Source organism: Brachyistius frenatus, unplaced genomic scaffold (genome assembly GCF_029030835.1).
Source record: "Brachyistius frenatus isolate BFR_SWC_R1_liver_20210118 unplaced genomic scaffold, ASM2903083v1 Contig_146, whole genome shotgun sequence".
NCBI classification, from domain to species: Eukaryota; Metazoa; Chordata; class Actinopteri; family Embiotocidae; genus Brachyistius; species Brachyistius frenatus.
This window is the reverse complement of record NW_027210745.1, coordinates 68,301-88,588: the sequence shown is the minus strand read 5'-3', so window position 1 is coordinate 88,588 and position 20,288 is coordinate 68,301. Positions and strand designations below refer to the sequence as shown.

The window sequence follows — 20,288 nt, the reverse complement described above, 5'->3', positions numbered from 1 at the left end:
GTTCATCGGTTTCAATCTGAGAAAAAGACCAACTGTTACGTGAGGAAATGTGATGTCATCCCAAAATGCCATACGTATGCTGAGCTGTGATCGAGCCCAGACAGACGGAGGCAGACGGGGAGGGAAACACACCGGGCTGCTGCTGAGACGAGACGCTGCACATACGACTGAGCATTCGTGCAGACGGGCGAGCCGACAGGAGAGCTGCAGGTAGGAGCCAAAAACAAAACTGATTTAGAGCACTGATTTCTGTATATCTATATATATAAACACACACACACACACACACACACACACACACACACACACACACACACACACACACACACACACAAACATGCAGCTGCAGCATCCGTCCACATCGCATCCTCACTGGCGTGTTTTCTGCACTGCGTGTGTGTCTCAGCGTGAACACACACGCAGCTTTGACAGGGCTCTTGATCGCTGACACGAAGGTTACATTGACGCCGAGATACGACAGCAGGTACAGGATGCGCGTCACGAGACACCGGACGTACTGATGAACGATTAAATGTCTTATCGGAGTAGCTGTCCGGACAACCGAACATTCAATCCACGACACAGCGACAAATCAGGACGGCAGAGGAGTCTCGTGGCTTGCCTTTAAGAGGATCCTCCCGGCTGTGCCCACCACCCACCGGGACGACGGGATGGGGTGTGGCACGCAGCGGCCGACCACACTCGTCCCCACCATTCAAGTCATCGCCACACCTGCCGGTGGCTCTCTGTGCGCCAGCCGCCGGCTCTGGAAGATGAAGGTCAGACAGCAGATTTGGGAGGGCAGGTCGAGATCTGCATGAATCAAGAGGAAAAAAAAAAAACAAAAACGAGCCGTCATGCGTGGAAATATCTGTGACAATATGAGAGGAGCTTCTTTCTCCTCGAGGATGAAAATCAGAGTCTGCCGTGGCTCCGTGGCTGTTTTTTAATAATGTTGCGTCAGAGCAGGCACATGGTATTTGTGGGTTTTCATCACAGTGGGATGTTATTCAAAGATGACTCTTGCGGAAGTGATCTCCCTTGTTTACTCGTACATTTGTAATATTCCAGATTATGAACACTCGAGTGGTTTCCCCCCATTTCACCTCGCTGGTTACCGGTTTGCAGCTGCGCTCACAGCACTCCTAACAATCCCAATAATCTACGTTTGTAATTTAGCGAAAAGTTAAAGCGGCTGTTCTGAGACTCATAGAGCAACAACAGCTGATTCAAAGCGCTCACTTTATCTGTAAGTTTTTGATTTGAAACTTTTTTGCAGATTTTTTTTTTTAAGCTCTTTATTGGCTTGTACCAGCCTGCTTGTTTTACACGTTACATTTTACATTTACATGTCGCCCTTCAGGTCATCTGGCATGAATCTTTTAGGTGTTTCATAGTGGTGGACAAAAAAAAAAAAAAACAAAAAAAAAAATCTTCTGAAAGCAGCTGAAAATATCTTACAAGCCTGCATGGCTTTTTAATTTGAATGTCCTGTCGCCTTGATTTATTTGATCCTTTAATTTTGTTTTATTGTATTGATGTTTTAAAATGTTGTGGTCCCTCTTAACTATTTTATTTATCGTCTTTTTAATCTATGTCATTGGTTTTATGTTCATTACTATTACCTATTTGCGTTGTATTCTCAAATAGTTTTACTGTTTATAGTTGTATGATTATCACATAAAGTTTGATTCATTTATTTATACAGCGGTAAACAAGGGAACAATGTTTTGTCCTCTAACTCGCCTTTTAAAAGTGAACATTTACTGAATATATAGCATTCTGCTGCTGACTAACCTCCTCTCTTATTTCTGTGTGCAGGCATTTATAACATCTTCAGTGGCAGCTCTGCTCCATCAAGCGGAGGAGAAGTTCACCAACACGGCACAGCAAGTAGCCCACATATGAACGCTCTGGTATGAGCAGGCCCTGCGGTCGTTTAAAGGCCAAACCAAAGTGCTGCGCACTGTCAGAGGAGCTGTTTCTTCAGAGAGAAGAGCCCCACTGGACGGACTGCTGCTGCACTCCGATTCAACTCCTCTATTTGTGAACTCTTTTGTGGTTTTGTTGCAAAAGCGACCCCTGTAAATATTTACATGCCGCGTCTGGCAGCTGAGAGAGACGGAGAACCAACTGAGAGAGATCGTGTTTTGACTCTTTGCTTCGCGGTTACCCCGCAGGCAAAGCTGGATGTGACACCGATGTGGTTTTTTTTTTTTTTTTTTTGATCGCTGAAAACAAATAATTTGAGGAGTGGCTGCACGTCTTCTTTCGGGGGAAACTTTGTGCCTCACCGCCCTTTCCCTGCTTGTAAATTGCTTTTCTGCCTTTTAAGGAAACGAATCTCGTACACATCTAAGGAAACTCTTTCTCACGGGCATTTACACTCACTCAGTTTTACGCTCCATCGTCAGGCTGTAAAACTCCGGTTTCCCCTTCGGAACACATAAATAGAATAAATACGTTCACATATATTTAATAATCTTACATTTATTTTACATTGCTCATCCTTTGTTTATAATAATAGTGACATTAGTCTACGAGTATGAAAAAGAAAACACACAGTGTCCTTATGAAATAGGATAAATTGAGTGCAGCCAAGACAGAATAAAAATATATAAAATCTAAAAAGAAATGACTGAATAAAAGAATACAAGATGATTAAAATCCATTTTATGAAAATTCATCTTTAAAGAATCTCAATATTTGTTTTGCTATGTTGGTAGTTTTTCTTATATTCTGCCTGTAAATATATCAAATACGTGTCGCGGTGTATAAAACAGCAATAGTTATTAAGAGTTATAACATGCAAATACAAAATTCATTCCCTATTGCAGTATAAACACATTGGATCTCAGTCAAAGGTGTATCCTACTTCCTGTCCTCACCCGCCACACATGCGGGCGAATGAGTAAGGACGAGTGCGCGTGCTGACACGTAGGTTAGTTACCTGTCGTCTACCTGTCGAATCTGCTGGCACGCACCATGGGCTGCGCCGTGTGTTCGCAGCTGGTTGACATGTGGACTGTGAGGGTGAGCGGGACCGGCCGCCGGGCCGTGGAGCTCACCGCCTACCCCGGCGCGCTGCGGGGAGGCTACCACCGAGTCACGGGCCTCCACTACATGTCGTCCTTCTCCGACGCCGAGGACTGCTGCGACGACACCAGCTCGGGCAGCTCGCTCACGCTGGACCGGCTGGCACAAGGGGCGGACGGCTGACGGGGGCGTTACGATACAAACATGCGAATAAATATGATGAAATAACACCGGACCACGTGGTGTGTTTGCGAAAAAAAAAAAAAACATTCGGTGATGTTTAGCGTTTTTATTGAAGTCGTGTCCTTTTTTATTAGAAAGTATTCTGACATTTAAGCCTCCCGAACGGCCGGAGACATTGGATTTTCTTGTTCTTGTGATCGCGTTATTTCGGCAACATCTTGAGGGAATTTTCTTCGAATTTGGCCCAAACGTTCACTGTTAACGAGGATGATTCGATTTAGGGAGGGGGGGGGGGGGGGGTCAACGGTCAAGGGGACTGTGATCTCATGTCTGCCCCGTCCTTCTCATTTATCTTTTTTCTTTTAATTTGGCCCATATTTTCATTTGGTGCCAAGGATAAACTGATTAGAGTTTGGTGGTCAAAGGTCAAAGGTCAAGGTGACCGCGATCTCCCATCTGTTCCATCCGGATTATGATGGAAAATCACCACAGTACACAAAAGACATGTCGGCAGCAGAGGTCAAACAGTCTGATTTGAGCCTCCGTTTCATCCTTCAGTGTCTCTTTTCGGACGTCTAGTGTCTCATTGCGATGATTCGATTTTTAATTTTAAACCAGAAAACAGTTACTTCATAAAAAAATGTTCTCTAATTCACAAGTTCCAAAAGAATCCTCATGAATCCACCTTCCAGTTGACTTTTATTTTTTTGTATTTATTCATACATAAATTACACTTTGAGTGGCTTTTTTTTTTTTTTTCTTTCTTTTTTTACTTGTTACACATATTTCCACATATTTCCTTCTATCTAAACAAAATTGTCCTCCAGCTCTGCGCGTCACAATTTTGCCTCGGGGTACGTTTTTTTGTTGTTTGTTTTTAAACGTGCAGAAGGTTTGTCACTCATTAAGTGGGAAACGGAAAATCCTTGAGCGCAACACCATCGCTCAACCTGTCATCTCCATCTTTGGGAGTGGGTGGAGCAGACGGTACAAAAAGCACGTCCACTCCGGGACTCCACTCCAGCAGCGTTAAGGCACGCACCGAGCCGCGGTCCCGTCTTCTCCTTTTTGTTTTTCTTACTTTGTATCATCAAACCAACGATGGCGGTCATGATTAGAAACGAAGTTTTCTCCTGCTTTGTTTTCTACGGCGTGCTCCTGGTGATTAAAATGTACATTATAGCGATCATAACGGGGCAAGTGAGGCTGCGTAAAAAGGTGAGTGACTCACACGATGTTTTTTTTGTTGTTGTTGTTTGTTTTTAAAGCGGAAAAGGCATCTTTTTTTTTTTTTTAATACCAGCACTGGATTTATTTACTTTCACTGATGCAAACTTCTTCTTTTGTTTTTCTACCCTGAAAGGCTTTCACTAACCCCGAGGACGCGCTGAGACATGGAGGCGTGGAGTTTTACAGAGCGGATCCGTACGTGGAAAGATGCCGTCGGTGAGTGGGCAAGTTTCAACTGTCACGACGTGTTTTTACGAATATAATTAAAAAAAAAACAAAAAAAAATGCGCCTGAAGAAAAAGTGCACGGCTGCCCAGCTGGGAAAAGACCCAAGAATATTTGATTAATTGTTGTTGTTTTTTTTTAAACGGATGCATTCATGTCTAAGCTGTATTTTATTAGTACTTTTTTTTTTTTTAGTATAACTAGTATAACTAAATATTTAATCTCCATGGTGACCTCACTTTTGGTGTAATAGAAGCAAAAAGTGACATTAAATGAAAAATATGAAGCATACATCCCGCCGCTGACAGCTTCATAATATCTCTACATTATTGCACTGCAGTTTTTTTTTTTTTTTTTTTTTTACAGTAAGATGATGAACTAATTAGTCGTAGCTTATACCGAAAGTGTGAGTGAATTGGTTTTATTGGAGCTTTTTGTGGCTCCTTCTGCAGATTTTGTGATTTTTTTTTTTTGCAGACCTTCTGCAAAAGAACAAGAATCTGCAACTAAGAAATTAAAACGCACAGATCGTGTTTATCCGAAGTGGAATTTTTTTTTTTCCCATTGAAATTGAAGTCGTCTGTTAAGTGTTTTCCTCCATTGATCTTGTCAGCCTGCAGGAGATGTGCCTGACTGCTTTGTTTTGACTTGTCAAGGAAATGATCTGTGACAGGAGCCAGAGCACACGTTCCTCTGCTAGTATAAAAAAAAAAAAAAAAAAAAAAACCCAAAACATCTGTCTGTTGTGAAATAATCAGGAACTTGCGAGAAACAACTTTGCAATGGGAGAAAGTCTTGGTATATTGAAAAAAAACCAAAAAAAAACCCATCTGGCTGGGCAATTCATATGAATTACAACAACATGTGCAAATAGTCTGCGAGCCCAGTCGCCGCTTTAAAACGGCTAGAATGGCAGGTTTCCCAGAATGACGTTGATAAAAGATTGCGAAGCTGATTAGTGAGCCGGCTGGCAGAAAGAGGAAAGTTACAGACTTCCTCTGTAGTATGATGCATGAGACGAGATGAGCCAGACATTGCAGAGTCCACAGTGTTACCTCAGCGAGGACTTTCAGTCGGAGGAAACCACAATTCACAATTTTGAGTCACAGACACGACTGGGAATCACTTTTAATCATCACTTTCCCTGCGACACAGAAAACTGAGTCACTAAATTACAGTCGATTGAAGACAGATGTGTATGTCGGCATTCACGGGTTGACTCTTCCCTCCCCCCTTCCTCCCCCTCCCTCTCCCCCCTCCCTCCTCCATGTAGAGCTCACCTCAACGACCTGGAGAACATCCTGCCCTTCCTCTTCATCGGCGCCATCTACTCCCTGACTGGACCGTCGCTGCCCACGGCCCGCCTCCACTTCCTGGTCTTCTTCCTGGGCCGGATACTGCACACCGTCGCCTACCTGTTGGAGCTGCGGGCGCCGACCCGCTCCCTGGCCTACACTGTCGCACAGATACCTTGCGTTTCCATGGCCGTGCAAATCCTCATGGCCGTCGCAGCGTACGCCTAGGCGTCCCGGGGGAACGAGGGACTGAGCTTAGGGGGTGGTGTTTTGGGTCTAAAGATGGCTGCGATTTATCAGAGAAAGAAGGAGGAGGCCTCTTAGAGGGGTGAGGTGGTTGAGGGGGGGGGGGCCTCCTGGAAAAGACGGGAATGTCAAAGGGTGTGCAATACCAGGTGTTTGATTTCACCAGTGCTACGATTCTGTCAGTATTTCTATTGATCTATTTACAAAGCTGAAATGTGACCAGGTCTTAAAAAGATATTTGAAGTTGACGTCATATACTGTATTGTGTATTTAACATGCAAATGAAGGTTGTTGGACTCTAAAACTCACTGATGGACAGTTGTAGACGTTTAGCATTAACTCACTGTGGAATATTTTCCAGCACTGCACAGTACGTCGACCTCTGACCCACTTTTGTGTATGTGTGTGTGTGTGTGTGTGTGTGTGTGTGTGTGTGTGTTTACATACAACACAGACCATCAGTGTGTTTTTTTGTGTGTGTCCTCATTCATGTGTTTCCTGTATGGATAAATCAAATGTTAACACAACAGATGGAGCTGCTGTGTTAACATTTGTTCAGGTACAAATGTTCAACAAAAGCATAATAGTGGATCCTGGCGATGATGACCGATGAGGCGGTGAATGTTTTAATACCGTCTGCAGTGAGAAACAACCTCCGTAGCGCGATCTCATATTGTAATTTCATCTGTGAAAACGTATTTTGAGGCTGTTTTCTTTTTTTGTTTTAAAGGTTTCTAATGATAATTTATTCATCAACTTAATGTATATAGTTGTGTTTTTTTTTTTTTTTTAACTCACGGATATTTTTTGTTTTGTTTTCTTTTGTAGGCAATAAAAACAATTCACAACCAAGAAGTCGCAACATTGAATTGAATACGAGTTCACGTGTAGATTTCGTGCTCTTTTGCCTTGTGTCTGCCCGGTGCTGCTGCAGAGACGGTGTGTTCTGCGGTTGAGGGGAGGGGAGGGGACGGGACGGGGACGGGACGGGGCCGGGGGGCCCCACTTTGTGGGAGTGAGATGAACCAGAAGTCCGCGGCAGAGTTCCAGCATTCCTCCACCTGTTATGTAAGACCTTTGGCTTGTGCTGCGTTCGCTTGTCCTACCCCGGAGGGGGGGGGGGGGGACGGACACTGGGAAGCCGAATAGACTCATTTTTACAGTGCGCAGGCAGTACAGTGCTCAGTCAAGCATTCAAAGAAACGGAACATAATTACAGCATTCGTGGCTGCAGGACGTCGTCTTCGTTTGAAGCAACGTTTCTTTTTTTTTCCTAGTTGTAAAAAAAAAAAAAAGAAAAAAAAAGATATAATCCCAGTAATACCATTTCCAGTGATTTTCCCAATGAGCGATGATGATTAATCTTGAATATACAGAGCTGCAGTGTTTCGTGATTGCAGAGGTATTTTTTTTTTCTTTTTCAATATACAAAAGAAATACAACAATCCGTGACAAGGTGGGAGTGTTGGGAAAATCCTTTGCTTTGACTGAATGAGCTTCAACAATACATATAATCTGGGTGAAACACAACACTGCAATGCAAAGGACAGGGGTGTGTCTATCCTGTGTTATGCGTCATCTCTGAGGTCGTCTAAACGTGCCTTTGCCTCCAGGGGTAAAAGGAAATAAGGCTCATGGCCTCCTTCTTATACTGCTGACACACACACAAAAAAAAATAAAAAAAGTTATTTTTTTGTACCTTTTCATAAGTGTTTTTCCCATTTTTTTTTTTTTTAAAGATAATATGAGTTGAAAACTCGTACAAAAGCTTTGTTTTCGTTGGCCCCGGCTGCTCCCCGTTTATGTTGGACTGCCTGGTCTATTGTTCAGGGGTTGGAGGCTCATGTCAGGGAGAGACAGCGAGAGGGCAGCATTTAACTTCAGTCAGCAAGAAACTGGACATAAATCTTTGGTTTAGTGATTTAATATGAATATATACCTCCATCTTGCGGCCAAAAAAAAGCACTAAGCAGTCAAGTTGTTCCAGATTTCACTCTCTTGAGATCAAATTGTGAGGCCTCCTCCCAGTGTAATCCCACTTGAGCTGTTCGTTGGCCAAATGGCAGCACAGGTGATTGTTAGTTACACTGTGGCTTTGTTTTTGTACAACTACAGTAAATACCAGGTGATTACAGCAGCAGACGTACTTTTATTTAATAGAAATTAGTAAGTGAAAACTGTTTTTTTTATTTTTTTTATTCCCGTTTGTGTTTTTTTTTCCACATTTTTATTTCTAGAGAATTGTTCTTGTTACACCATCAAATGTTATCGTGGCTAAATACTACCAGCTGCTGTAGATTTGTTAATTTATTTAACGGCTCAAAGCCCGATGCGGAATGTAAAACCACCATCAAAATGTTTTGTTCAATTATGTTTAACAACAACAACAAAAAAATTACATTATCTCGGCTATAATTTGTTTTTTTACAGCTGTATGCTGAGTACAAATGTTAAACATTACACTTGACGTTAACATGTTAGCCTGAAAAAAGTAAACTTTTTCCTTACATCATTTTTTTAGTGAGAAACATTTGTGATTTGAAGTCCAATTTTTTTTTTTTTAAGGGTTTTTATTTTAACTTCATTTTAAGTTAATGGGAAGCCAGTGGAAGTTTTTTTTGTTTGCTACACTGATTAGTCCAAAATCAATTAGCAACTCTGTTGGTGGCCCTTCAAAAGTTTCCCTTTGTAAGACTTGCGTGGTAAAACAACAGCGTAACGAGCTACGCAGCTCAAATTTCATAAATATTTATTACATATCAATGAACAGAATCAACTACTTTCACAGCAGTGGTCTACAGCACTTGTTTAAAATAACTGCTCAAATAATATTAATAATAATAACAATATAGTTCAGTTTCATTTGAGGCCACATTTGATACACAAACATTTACAAGTAGTACTTGGCATTAAAAACGATGGCGATACAATATTTTAAGACACTTGGTGTTTTTTTTGTTAATTTTCTTTCATTTTGATATCACAGAGAGGTTTAGCAACAGTCCAAACAGTAAATATAGATCCAAATACAAAAAAACAAAAACGAAACAAACAAACAAACAAAAAAAAAACAGTGAAAATGCCAAGGGGAGGTAGAAACAAAGAGTACTCGACAGAAACACAGGAGAAGGAAGGAAAAGGACGTACGAGGGAGAAGCTGCGTTCCCCCGGTCACCCACGCTCATTTTAGAGTAATAAACACCAGAGTACCTTTGTAAAACTCCCCACTTCATTTTTCTTTTTCTTTTTCCGAGTTGTGTTATAGTGTTGGAAGGTTTCGCTATAAGGCAGGCAGGAGAGTAGAGGGAAGGCGTGGGAGGAAAAAGGGAGGAAAAGGAGGCTCATGCAAGATCTGAAGGCTGCTGTGTTGTAAAAAAAACAACCAAAAAAACCAAAAAAAACAACAACCACACACCGTACAGAGGTGCTTTCATCCCCACATGAACACAGTCAGAACCCACCACTCCCAGTCTGTCGCCTCGCCGAGCTTTCCACTAAGCTTTCCCCCCTTTGGTTTCACCGACTGACGCTCTCGGCGTTTTCCCCGTTTCATGCGAGATTCAGCGTTGGCGCTGACGAGACGGGGACTGATTTAAATTAGTGATTTGAACGCGACGACGTTCGTCGAACGCCAAACTTTTCGAGTCCTGCGCCTCTGAGCTGCTGCTGCTGTTGCTCGCTCGTCACCGGGACGCGGCACGCTGCGAGCTTTTGATCCCGCTGGTGAGTCAATTGCAGGTGATTGCTTCCACCCGGCCTCGTGTGCTGCAGCGCTTGATGAGCCACGCGGGGCCCCGATGGGAGAGAGCCACAGAAAAAAACAAAAAAACAAAAACAAAAACAACAACCTGGACTGACGCCGTGTTTTTGTCGTTTTTAAGCGCGTGTTTTTGTAATTGTTTGGGGTGCTCCACTGATTTTACACAGAAAGTTCACTTTACGCGTCATACGGACAAAAATGCTTTCTAAGTGTAAAATCATATTTCATCATATGGGATGATGGTCAATGACTTAACAGAGCCGTGCAATTAGAGGATTAAAATATTGTGCATTCCCAATATATCGCCACGTGTATTTAAGTTTGGTTTTAATCATACTGAATATCAGCCTTTAGCCGATGGGAATTATTCTTATTTGGTATTTTTTTTGGGGGCCCTTATCGAAGTGCCAATTTGGATACTGTAGTTTTGTAGTTAACTCCGATATGATGTGAAAGCAGCATTACATTTTTTTTAAGTAGAAGTGTGAGGTTTGAAAGAAGTGGACATTTAAGAGGCAGCGAGGGTTTTATGAAAGACCTCCGCATTATGGAAAATTCGGGATATGAGTTATTTTTGAAGCTGGGCTCATGTTCTGAGACAAAAAATAAATAAATTGAAAAACAGTTTAAAAAAAAAAAATCTGTCTGCCGAGTCTTCCAACTTTGTGGATTGAGCTCAAATTTGCACAATAAAATAAAAGTTAAGAGGCGAGCTGAAACGAGCAGATTTAAAAGTTCCTCCACCCATTTTGCACGAAGGACAACCGGTAAAAAGTTGATCTAATATTGGAAATAACTACTGTCAGTATCTGACCTCAATCCTTTCAGCTAAGGAACGTGCCGGGTAACTGATTAATTAAGGTGTGTTGTTTTTCCATCAGACTCGAGGACATCAGGGTAAAAACCAGCTGGACTTCTGGGTCCTGAAGACCAGAAAAGAGTGCTGAATTCCTAAAAACTAACAATACGTCACTATTCGGCTCGTGAGCACGCTAGCTTCGGCTGCCTAAATCATTTAATTTAATGTCAGTATGCTGTATTTTATTTTTCTAAAATTAAAAGGTTTTGTCGACAACTCCTTTCCTGTACCATCAAACACATCAATCTTGTAAAAGAGGCCCCCAACGCTTTTGCTTTAAGCCGTTATATTTGGTATTATGTCACGGACCTCATTGTTTCCAGAGGAGCTATTTTTGTGGCGAAGAAGAAACACAACACTTGTGCAGGAAAAGTCAGGTCATGCAGATTTAAAGTTGACTGTTTTTTTTTTTTTTTTAAATAAAATGTTTCGCGTTTGTGGCTTCGAGAGAATTCATCCAGACCGACGGGGGGAGGGGGTAGGGGAGAGGGTGGGGTCGCAGGTCACCATTGTAATCTAATGCGGACTACAATCATGGCTGCTACTGTCAGACACCACAATATACGGCGGCCGTTCGATGTGAAATGCTGAAAAATGGCACTTGTGGGAGACTTTGCCTGCAGCCCCGTCTACCTGTTTGCTGCGCACGAGGAGAAGGATGAGGACTAAAATGTGCAGGGAGCATAAAACATCATACTTTTAGTAAATATGGGAATAAAACTGTTTTTTTTTTTTTTTTAATAATATATCTATAAATATGCATCACAGGCCGGACGGGCACATACGCATGTGTGCATCTTCATGTACAAACAGATGTACACATACATATGCATATCATACAACATTTGAAAGTGGAGTGGAATTAATCACATAATATACAACACATATTAACGCTCCAGCAACTTCAGAGGGGACGGTGGACGCGGGGGAACAAACGCGCACGCGGACACGTCTCCTAAACCCCCGCTGCACCCATCACGTCCGATGAACGGGGGGAGACCACGAAAGATTCCCGGATATAAACAAACAAAAAACGAGACGAGATAAAAAGGAATTTCGACAAACAAATTAAAAAGCAAACCAAGCAACCAACCAAACCCCCCCCCCCCCTTTCCCCCAAACAATAACGGTGACAGTACAGGAGTGGGGCGGGCGGAGAAGTGCGCGACGGGATTGTCTTCACTTTAGGTCCAGGACGTCTTCTTCGAAGGACGTGGCGAGCGCGAAGGCGCTGGCGAGCGGCGGGCTCTCCGCCAGCAGCACCGCCTTCTCCGGTTCGGCCTCCGAGCCGGACGAGCAGTGCAGCTGGACGTCCAGGTCGGCCTCGATGGACTCTGATGACAACCTGTTGAGCACAAAACGATGCGTCACGACCTCCGACGTCGCCGAACCGTTAAAAAACAACAACAACAACAACAACAAAAACCGCCGCTGCTGCTGTCGCGTTACCGTCACCTGTCACTGTTGGTGGACGTCAGCGCTCGAGGTTTGGGCTGCTCCTCCTCCGCGGTCTTCTTGCTCATCTTTCTCTGCTTGACCGATCCGCTGTCCGGCTTCCCACTCGGCTCCTCGGTCAAACCTTCGTGCGCACGAGGTGATGTTAGTTCAAACATTTGGGAATTTCGCTTGTTCTGCCTTTTCTAACGAGCGTCAGGCGAGAACATCGAGAACATCGACACCAACGCGTTTACAGCCGCCCCAATTAAAATGGAGCGACAGTCTGCCAGCAGGTTAGCTCAGCATGAACGTTAACCTTGCCCCGTCCTGAGTTCACAAAATTTGACTACCAACACCTGTTAAAACTCTATAATCTATAATAATGTTGAAGCTTGTTTAATCTGTAAAACAGGGTTTTGGCGGGAGTTTTTGAGCGGGAACTTTTCTTGGACAGAAGTAGCACCTTCCTCAAGTTGTCTCCTGCTTTCCAGCCAAACAATACGAGCGTGTATGACTCCGATCAGACGGCCGGGAAGCGGGAACGTTTTCCCTTCGGGAACCTCCGGCTCCGAGAGCGTTCACAAACAGGCAACGTGGCGACTCCTAGAAAACGTGCTGCATTTCTTCCTTTCAAGCGCACAAACGCTGCCACGTCAACTGACGTCAGATTTCTTCTCTGAACTCTCGGAAAACGTCCTTGTGGGATATTCCCGAGTTCGACGGGCATTCGGATGTAAATTTCCTACTTGGAGGTCGAAACGTTTTCACTTTCCAGTTGGTTCCCGAACGCACCACGATGTCTTTAATTAGAGAGCTTCGGAAATGCTGGCAGCCAGATTTTTTGCACCTTCAGACGGAGGCAAGGCCGGCTGTTTCCCAACCTGCCCGCAACCCGATATGTGGCGTACAGATATAGGTAGGTAGGTAGGTAGGTATTGTGGAATATAGATCTGCTTAGTGCATATGAGGGCTCATATGTTGTATGCTAATACAATATAATTTGGGTTGTCTTCCACTAAAAGTCATGTATATTGATGTATTCTTTGTTGGTTGGTGGAGGTGGGGGTTGTCTTCCTTCACCCCCTGGAGTCCTCCAGACAGCCATCTGATAATGCCTCAAAGAACAACTGTATGTGACCCCACAGGTTGCAGACCTCCTACTGTGACCTTTTGGTTTGGCCAAGCAGTATCACTCTCATTTACATACACAGCCTTTTGTCTACACCTTAAGATTGGTAGTGATGGTACGACCTATATGTAAGTAATATGATATGATATATATATGTGTGTTGTATTGTTGTAAACATATCCTAGCACAGAAGCACAAAATACATACTGACTGTAAGTATTGTAGAACACATTGCTTATGCAGGAACTTATCACGTTGGGGTCACAGTAGGGTGCAACTCACTATCAGATCAAAAGGGGGATGTGGTTCAAACGGAGGACAGTGGAAAAGTACTGAGACAAACATACTATGCAAATGTTCCCACCACAACCTAGGTAACACCTCTTCCTATAGTATAAGTGTATGTGCCGGAAAGGGGGAAGTCAGACTCCAACAAAGAGACCTCAGGTTGATGTTGGGCTCTCCAAGATATCTTGTAAACTACGCTTAATAAAAATCAACTAAAACCGGTAAATGCCTAAATACTGCTTCTATCAACGGACTCGGGGAAAACAATTGGGGACAATAATTTGAGATACAACAGTATATACTTTATTATATACCTACCTATACCTACCTACCTACCTACCTACCTACATCTGTAGATATATAACAGAGGTATAAATGAGTGGCCAAATGTCAAACTATTACTTTAACACGGAGTAAATGAGTTATTCTTTACCGAGGAGCTCCTTCCGCGTGCGGCTGGCGATCTCCTTGATCTCCATGCGGGACAAGGACAGCGAGTGCGTGGCGGAGATGAGGGGAGTCGGGGGCACCATGGCGGGCGACGGCGTCGTCAGCACCTTGTTGACCAGAGGGGACTTCAGGGGTCTTTCGATGCTGCGGCCCACCAGGTTGCACAGGGGGATCTTGAAGATGTGCTTGCATGCTGCTTCACCTGGGACGGAGAGCAGGATGGAAAAACAACGGGAAGCACGTGAGGAGTCAGGAAAGTAAAGAGGAAAGGAGGAAGGTGACGAGAGAGGACGTGAAACGAGAGAGCGAGAGAAAAAAAAGAGCCCAGATGGCAACAGGATGTCAGAAAAAAGACACATAATGTAGAGAAAAAGACGAATGTGTGATGAAAAATGTATGAAACTCCGGCCTGAAGCACCGCTGTTGTTTTCTTTGCGAGTTTCAGCTCATTAGCTACAAAAATGCATTTTTTTTTTAAAGACTTTCCACTCAGCCACTGAACATTTTGTCCACAATGTATTTTGCTTTCTGTCAATATTATTTTGCTACTGCGTTGGGCAACGCAGTTGAGTACAAACCATATTCTTCAGCTACATGAGCCGAGTGTCGATGTGAAGCTGGTTAGCTTCGCTTTACATAAAGACAGGAAGTAGGGAAATGGCTAATAAACCAATGATGAATTGGCTTTTGATCATTTATTTCTGTACAAAAACCTGAGCAGAAAAATCAACCCGGTGTGACTTTATTAGAGGTTTTCTAGCCCCAGTTTGTTCCTTTCATGTATTAACATTAGCTACGTTTCTTCAGCTGTTCTGGTGGTATTTTCCAGAATAAAATGGTTTTAAAAGTATTTAAAGCCTGGCTTTTATTAATTAATTAATAACTTATATCAATTCTCTAAACTGTGAAAGTAGAATTTCATACAAAACGGATGCTTGGAATCAAAGAAACTGATCTAAAATGGGAAATAGTCAGCAGTAATGTGGAGTATTTATAAATAGTATTCTATGAACTAAAATACGCAAATTGACCGTTTTTGTGACATTTTATAGACCTCCACACACAAAAGACAGGATAAAACGGTAGATATTCAAATTAGGCCACTCTAAAGCGATTAATAGTCCCATTTATTGAAATAGCATGCGACACTAAATTCAATTCTCCTTACAACAAAGATGTAACGTAATATAACTGTTCAGTAGCCATTTACAGCAGAGATTCTGCAGCTTAAAGTCTGTTTGGGACACATGAAATGGATGTTTGGAGTTTCTCAATCTGCCCACAAAGCTGCAGCGTGCCAACCTGAAGTTCCTAATCGTGCCATCGGGGAGCAGCAGCGGAGTTCAGCAGCCACTCGCTGCTCCGCCGAGGCGGGCCGGTGATAACCAGGGTGAGAATGAATCAAAGTGGAGGCTAAGCTGCACAAAGAGGACCGCCTCATCGGAAATGTCAGCAGGTGAGAGGGGAGTGAAGAGCCGGTGGGGGTGGGGGGCACAGAGGGTCACTGCACAGAGGGTCACTGCTGATGTTTGACAGGTACACAGTGTTAGCGGCGTTACAGAGCCGCTCTCATGTACCTGCCCCTGTCACATGGCAAAAACAAAATAATAATTAAAAAAAAAAAAACACAAAATGCAGGAAAGCATGCAGTTATCTGGAATATATAATCATGGAGATCGATATATTCCACATGCGTTTCTGGTCCAGGGGAAGTGTCACACTCCATCACACCGGCAATTCAATCACACAGTGTCGGGGATGTTTTCAGCATTAATTAAAGTCCAATTCTTTGTCGGTGTGTGTGTGTGTGTGTGTGTGTGTGTGTGTGTGTGTGTGTGCGTGTGCTAGATGGTGGCCGGCAGCCGTATCAGCATCTTGTTCACATTACTGATGCGATTACATCAGATGAAAACCTCCCAGAGGAGCAGATGCAGGCGGACACACAGGCAGGTAGAGGATGGGATTTTTGTCAGCAGCCCTTCAACCTTTCTCCCCTCCTCTCCCTCCACCCACCATCAGACTGTGGCACCGCCGTTTGGACTCCCACTTTGGATCGAAGAGAGGGCTGACAAAAGTCTCCATGGCGACAGTGCAATCTGTAAATCATGCTGCGGCAGAAGTGTCTTCCCTCCTTCCCTTTTTCTCCCCCTCCCCATCCCTCCCCGAGCCTCCCGCATGTACACAACCCCTCCCTTCCCTCCTGCATACCTTCTCTTCGTCGTCTCCTCCTCTTCCTCCTCCTGTAATTTTTAAACCCTCTTGTGCCTTGATTGACATTATCATCTGTCACACTTTTCACTTTTGCACCCTCCCCCCTTTTTTTTTTCTTCTTCCAATGCTTGAATTAGTTGAGACAGAAATGGGGGATGGGGAAGACATAATGTTCACTTAACATTCAACTAGCGTTCAAGTCAACATGCCGCCTCGGAGCAGACGGGGTGATACACTCTGGGAGCACGTGCGTGTTAGTGGGGCAGCATTATGAGTCAGTTTGTCATGAGCCGAGGACGAGTAGCGGGGAGAGTCCTGCAGTACCTTCAGCATCCTTAGACATGTACAGGGAAAGCTTGGTACCATAGGGGATCCGTATAGAATCTGAACCAGGGATGAAGAAGAAGGTTACACAGACTGAACTCACACAGTAACGTACATTCAGGCGCGCGCACGCACACACACAGTAGGTTCTCCGTTAGGGTCGAAGGACTCCCACGTGATGCAGAATTAAACGCGTAACCAGCTAAAAAAAAAAAAAAAAACAGGAAAAGAAAACGAGAATCCCTCGGAGAGAAATGATTGCCCAAACCAGCTTAAAAGCATAAATCCTGTGTCCTCGGCTAATTGCGGAGGCAACAGCCCCTGTTAGCCTTAATGGTACCTGTAAACACCGGCTGCCCTCAGGAAAACACTGCCTTAACGGAGCGACAGCGGGTACCCAGCCATTTTAATAATTGTCCTTCACTGCAGCCACACGTGGAGACTGAGTGGTCAAATATACAATGAAAGACGGAGGGGAGAGTGGAGGTGGGAGGGGCTCATATTGATCCTTAATCATCCCTGAAAGCGTCCCCTGCCTCTGAGGACCGTGTGGTGCTGGGAGACGTATGACTAATTAGCATGTTGCTCGTCCACTAATCGCTCATTGTAGATTGAATTTCTACCTTTGTTGCAATCATAGCACTCGATTTACTTAAGTATTGGATGAAAATCAATTTACAGATACTTGGAAGTTGCCCAAGACGCATAATTCATCACAGTGGACATTTCGCTGCCTTGATTTTTTGTTTTGTTATCTTGATATTGCATTAAAGTCACATCATCTTAATGCCTGTTTTGAAACCTGGTGTGTTCGAGGATTCTTCAAAATCGGAGAGTTGCCCAACAACAATCCTTTAAAGAAGCAGTGTGGAGGATTTAGTGGCATCTAGTGGTGAGGTTGCAGATTGCAATTAACTGAACCTCTCCCCTCACCAATCCTCGTCGGCTGTGAAACGTTCAGTGTTTGGTCTGTCCCTTCTGGGCTTCTGTACAAACACGGTGGCTTCCTTTGACGAGGACCTTCTCCCTATGTAGATATGATTGCTGGTTTTGGCCCATTTCTTGTGATATTCTTTCGATGGACAGAACATGTTTCATTTTCACAGTGTTTATTGCTTCATCTGTCCCATGTTAAGATTTCATGTTGACATCACTCATCAAAGCACTGCTCATCTCCAGTAAACTCTTACAAATCATTGTTTCCTTGAACACACCAGCAGGCTAAGTGATCCAGGCTTGTTATAGCAAATTGAAAAGAGACGATTAAAAAAAGGCAATGAATTCGTCACAGTGATGGATTTTCTTTCTTTGTCTCAGCTTTCGGGAACATTAAAGTCGTTGCAAAAAAGATTTTCATATCTTATTGAAATAAATGGAAGCGAATGACTGTTCAGAAGGCTGGAGATAAATGTGAAATCTTATGCTTTGAAAATGGTCAGTTATAATGAAATAAAAGTGACATTTGTAGGTAATAAACTGAAATATTTAAAACTCTCTGGAGGGTTACATAAATTAAAAAAAAGTAAAGAGAGGAGACTTGTTTCCCGACCAGCCAACAATGAAGGCATTTTTATATTTGTCATGAGACTAAACTCGGTGTGAAAAGATGAGGTAATAGTCATGGGAGAGATAAATACAATAAAATATCTTCCAATAGAAAACTACACATGATTAAACTGTCGGAAACTAACCGCAAGCCCGGAGGAGAGAGAGCCGTTCTGCTGAGACAACTTTATGTAAATATGTGTCGAGCTCTGGGCTACGAGAGCGTCACAAAGTCAAACAAGGTCTGCAGGCAACGTTGACATCTAAAAACTTGAAATATCGGCGCTGTAATCCAAAGATCCTTCGGTTCCTTCGCTTACCGTCACCGAGCGGCGAGGGGAACACGGGCATCTCGTAGCCGGTGGGCGTCTGCGGGGAACTCTGGGAGCTGGTGTCTCTGGAGCTGCAGTTGGAGGCCGAGCTCACCGGAGCCGACGAAACAAAATAGATGTCCGACTGCGGGAGGAAAAAAAACCCCCCAAAAAACAGAAGCACACAGAGAGGGGAAGGAGTCAATGCAGAGGTGGTGAACACGTGGAGAAGTCAGGAAGTAATTAGAGGAAAACAGAGAGGATCGAGGCAGCGGCTGTAACATGGAAAGGAGATATAAAGAGACTGATGGCAGGGGCACTGTGTTCTGCCTTAAATCATCCATGTGTATAAATTATAAGTGTATTATTGCTTTGTAGCCATGCAGATTGCCAGCCATATTTCCCACCGGGGTAATAAAGATTGATTGAAATGAGAGCGCTGAGATGGCTACTTCCACAACGCAGTGAAGTCTTCTAACACCCAAAACATTCAGACTGGTGATGCACAAATTTTCTGCACCTGAACGCCTCATTTCCGACAGCAGTTTGAGATCATAAAATATAAAAAAAAAAAGAAAAAGTATTGGACGTGATATTATGTTGACAATCATGCTGACCCGTGAAGCAGACAGCTGTAGCTCCGGGACCACCGCTGTGTACACGAGGTTGCCGTTGACCACCAGTCTGATCTCAATGGAGTCCGTAGTGAAGGCCAGGATGTACGGAAACGCACAAACTGCGAAGACAACCCGAGGACATGAAAAACAAAACAAACGATCGAAAAGGAGCCGCTGTAACAAGACACGATCAAGCCTGAGTGGAAAAACAAATTATGTAAAAGGTTTGTTAAATTTGTTCCGACTCCCACAAACATGAGGCATTTAATAGTTTCACCCAGAATGGCATTTCGAAATGTCAGCATTAGCGAGAGTGACAAGAATCCAGCTGAGCTTCTCTCCTTAGGGCTGCAGATGCTTCTCTTCTCCTCTGCTTGGTGTGAAATGTGCAACAAGGTGGAAGCAGCCAGTAGCACAGTGTGGTCGAGTAAAAATAATAATAATATATTAAAAAACAAAAAAAAACAACTCAGACAAACCATCTGATAGGAAGAGAAGTGAATAAAAGATATTTTAACTTGCCAGACAAAAAGCAAAGAGGAGGACAGAGGGAAACCACTAAGACGGAATATGAAAGGGACAAAATCTAAACCAGCCTTATTGTTTTTGCGAGAGTTCAGCGCAAGAAGCTGAACAATTTAATATTATTTTGTTATATAGTACTGTTGTTATGTTAGCTCCACAATCCTTGGAGGGAAGTATTTTAGCACCTAAACGTCCCACTATACGTTCACCAGGTAGGTGTTTACTTTGTCTGTCTGCTGTTTGACACAGAAAAAAAACTAAAACAACGAGCTAAAAGACGCTAAGACGCAGTACAGGGGTGTGTTTACCTTTTCCTTGTGATCACTTTTTATTGTTTAACTTACCGAAGTAACGACAAACGATATTGTGTTAAGACGTTAAAAAAAAAAAAAAGACGGTAAAGAATAGACAGAACAGTAGAAACCCTCCCCAGTAGCACATCACCCATGTAAACTACAGCATGTTTTAATATCTTTGGTTTGAGTAAATCACCTTTATCTGTTGGCACTGTTTCAAAGATTTAGTGTTTGCTGGTCCAAATATGATGAAAACCTCAACAATTTGCACGACATGTACTCAAGACTATATTTAATTTATTGTTAATATAACATTTCTGA

At 43.3% G+C, this 20,288-nt stretch overlaps 2 protein-coding genes across 5 annotated transcripts in view; one reads left to right on the top strand and one right to left on the bottom strand.

Moving 5' to 3' along the window:
* The first annotated feature begins 3,697 nt into the window (after nucleotides 1-3,697).
* On the top strand, nucleotides 3,698-6,604 carry ptges (prostaglandin E synthase). The gene is made up of 3 exons (XM_069715672.1): nucleotides 3,698-4,437; nucleotides 4,583-4,665; nucleotides 5,948-6,604. The coding sequence occupies exons 1-3, from the start codon at nucleotides 4,321-4,323 to the stop codon at nucleotides 6,195-6,197; spliced, it is 450 nt and encodes a 149-aa protein (XP_069571773.1). The 5' UTR covers nucleotides 3,698-4,320; the 3' UTR covers nucleotides 6,198-6,604.
* Nucleotides 6,605-8,947: 2,343 nt separating this feature from the next.
* Nucleotides 8,948-20,288, bottom strand: part of garnl3 (GTPase activating Rap/RanGAP domain like 3) — a 71,460-nt gene continuing 60,119 nt past the window's right edge. For 3 of the 4 annotated variants that reach the window (XM_069715629.1, XM_069715631.1, XM_069715632.1), the window contains exons 26-31: nucleotides 19,147-19,265; nucleotides 18,539-18,674; nucleotides 16,674-16,733; nucleotides 14,122-14,340; nucleotides 12,290-12,413; nucleotides 8,948-12,179 (exon numbers count right to left, since the gene is read on the bottom strand). In XM_069715629.1, the coding sequence (XP_069571730.1) occupies nucleotides 12,014-12,179; nucleotides 12,290-12,413; nucleotides 14,122-14,340; nucleotides 16,674-16,733; nucleotides 18,539-18,674; nucleotides 19,147-19,265 (824 nt within the window). In that variant the 3' untranslated portion in view covers nucleotides 8,948-12,013. Of the gene's footprint in view, nucleotides 12,180-12,289; nucleotides 12,414-14,121; nucleotides 14,341-16,339; nucleotides 16,734-18,538; nucleotides 18,675-19,146; nucleotides 19,266-20,288 lie in introns of those variants that run through there. The other variant, XM_069715633.1, reaches the window with a different exon arrangement.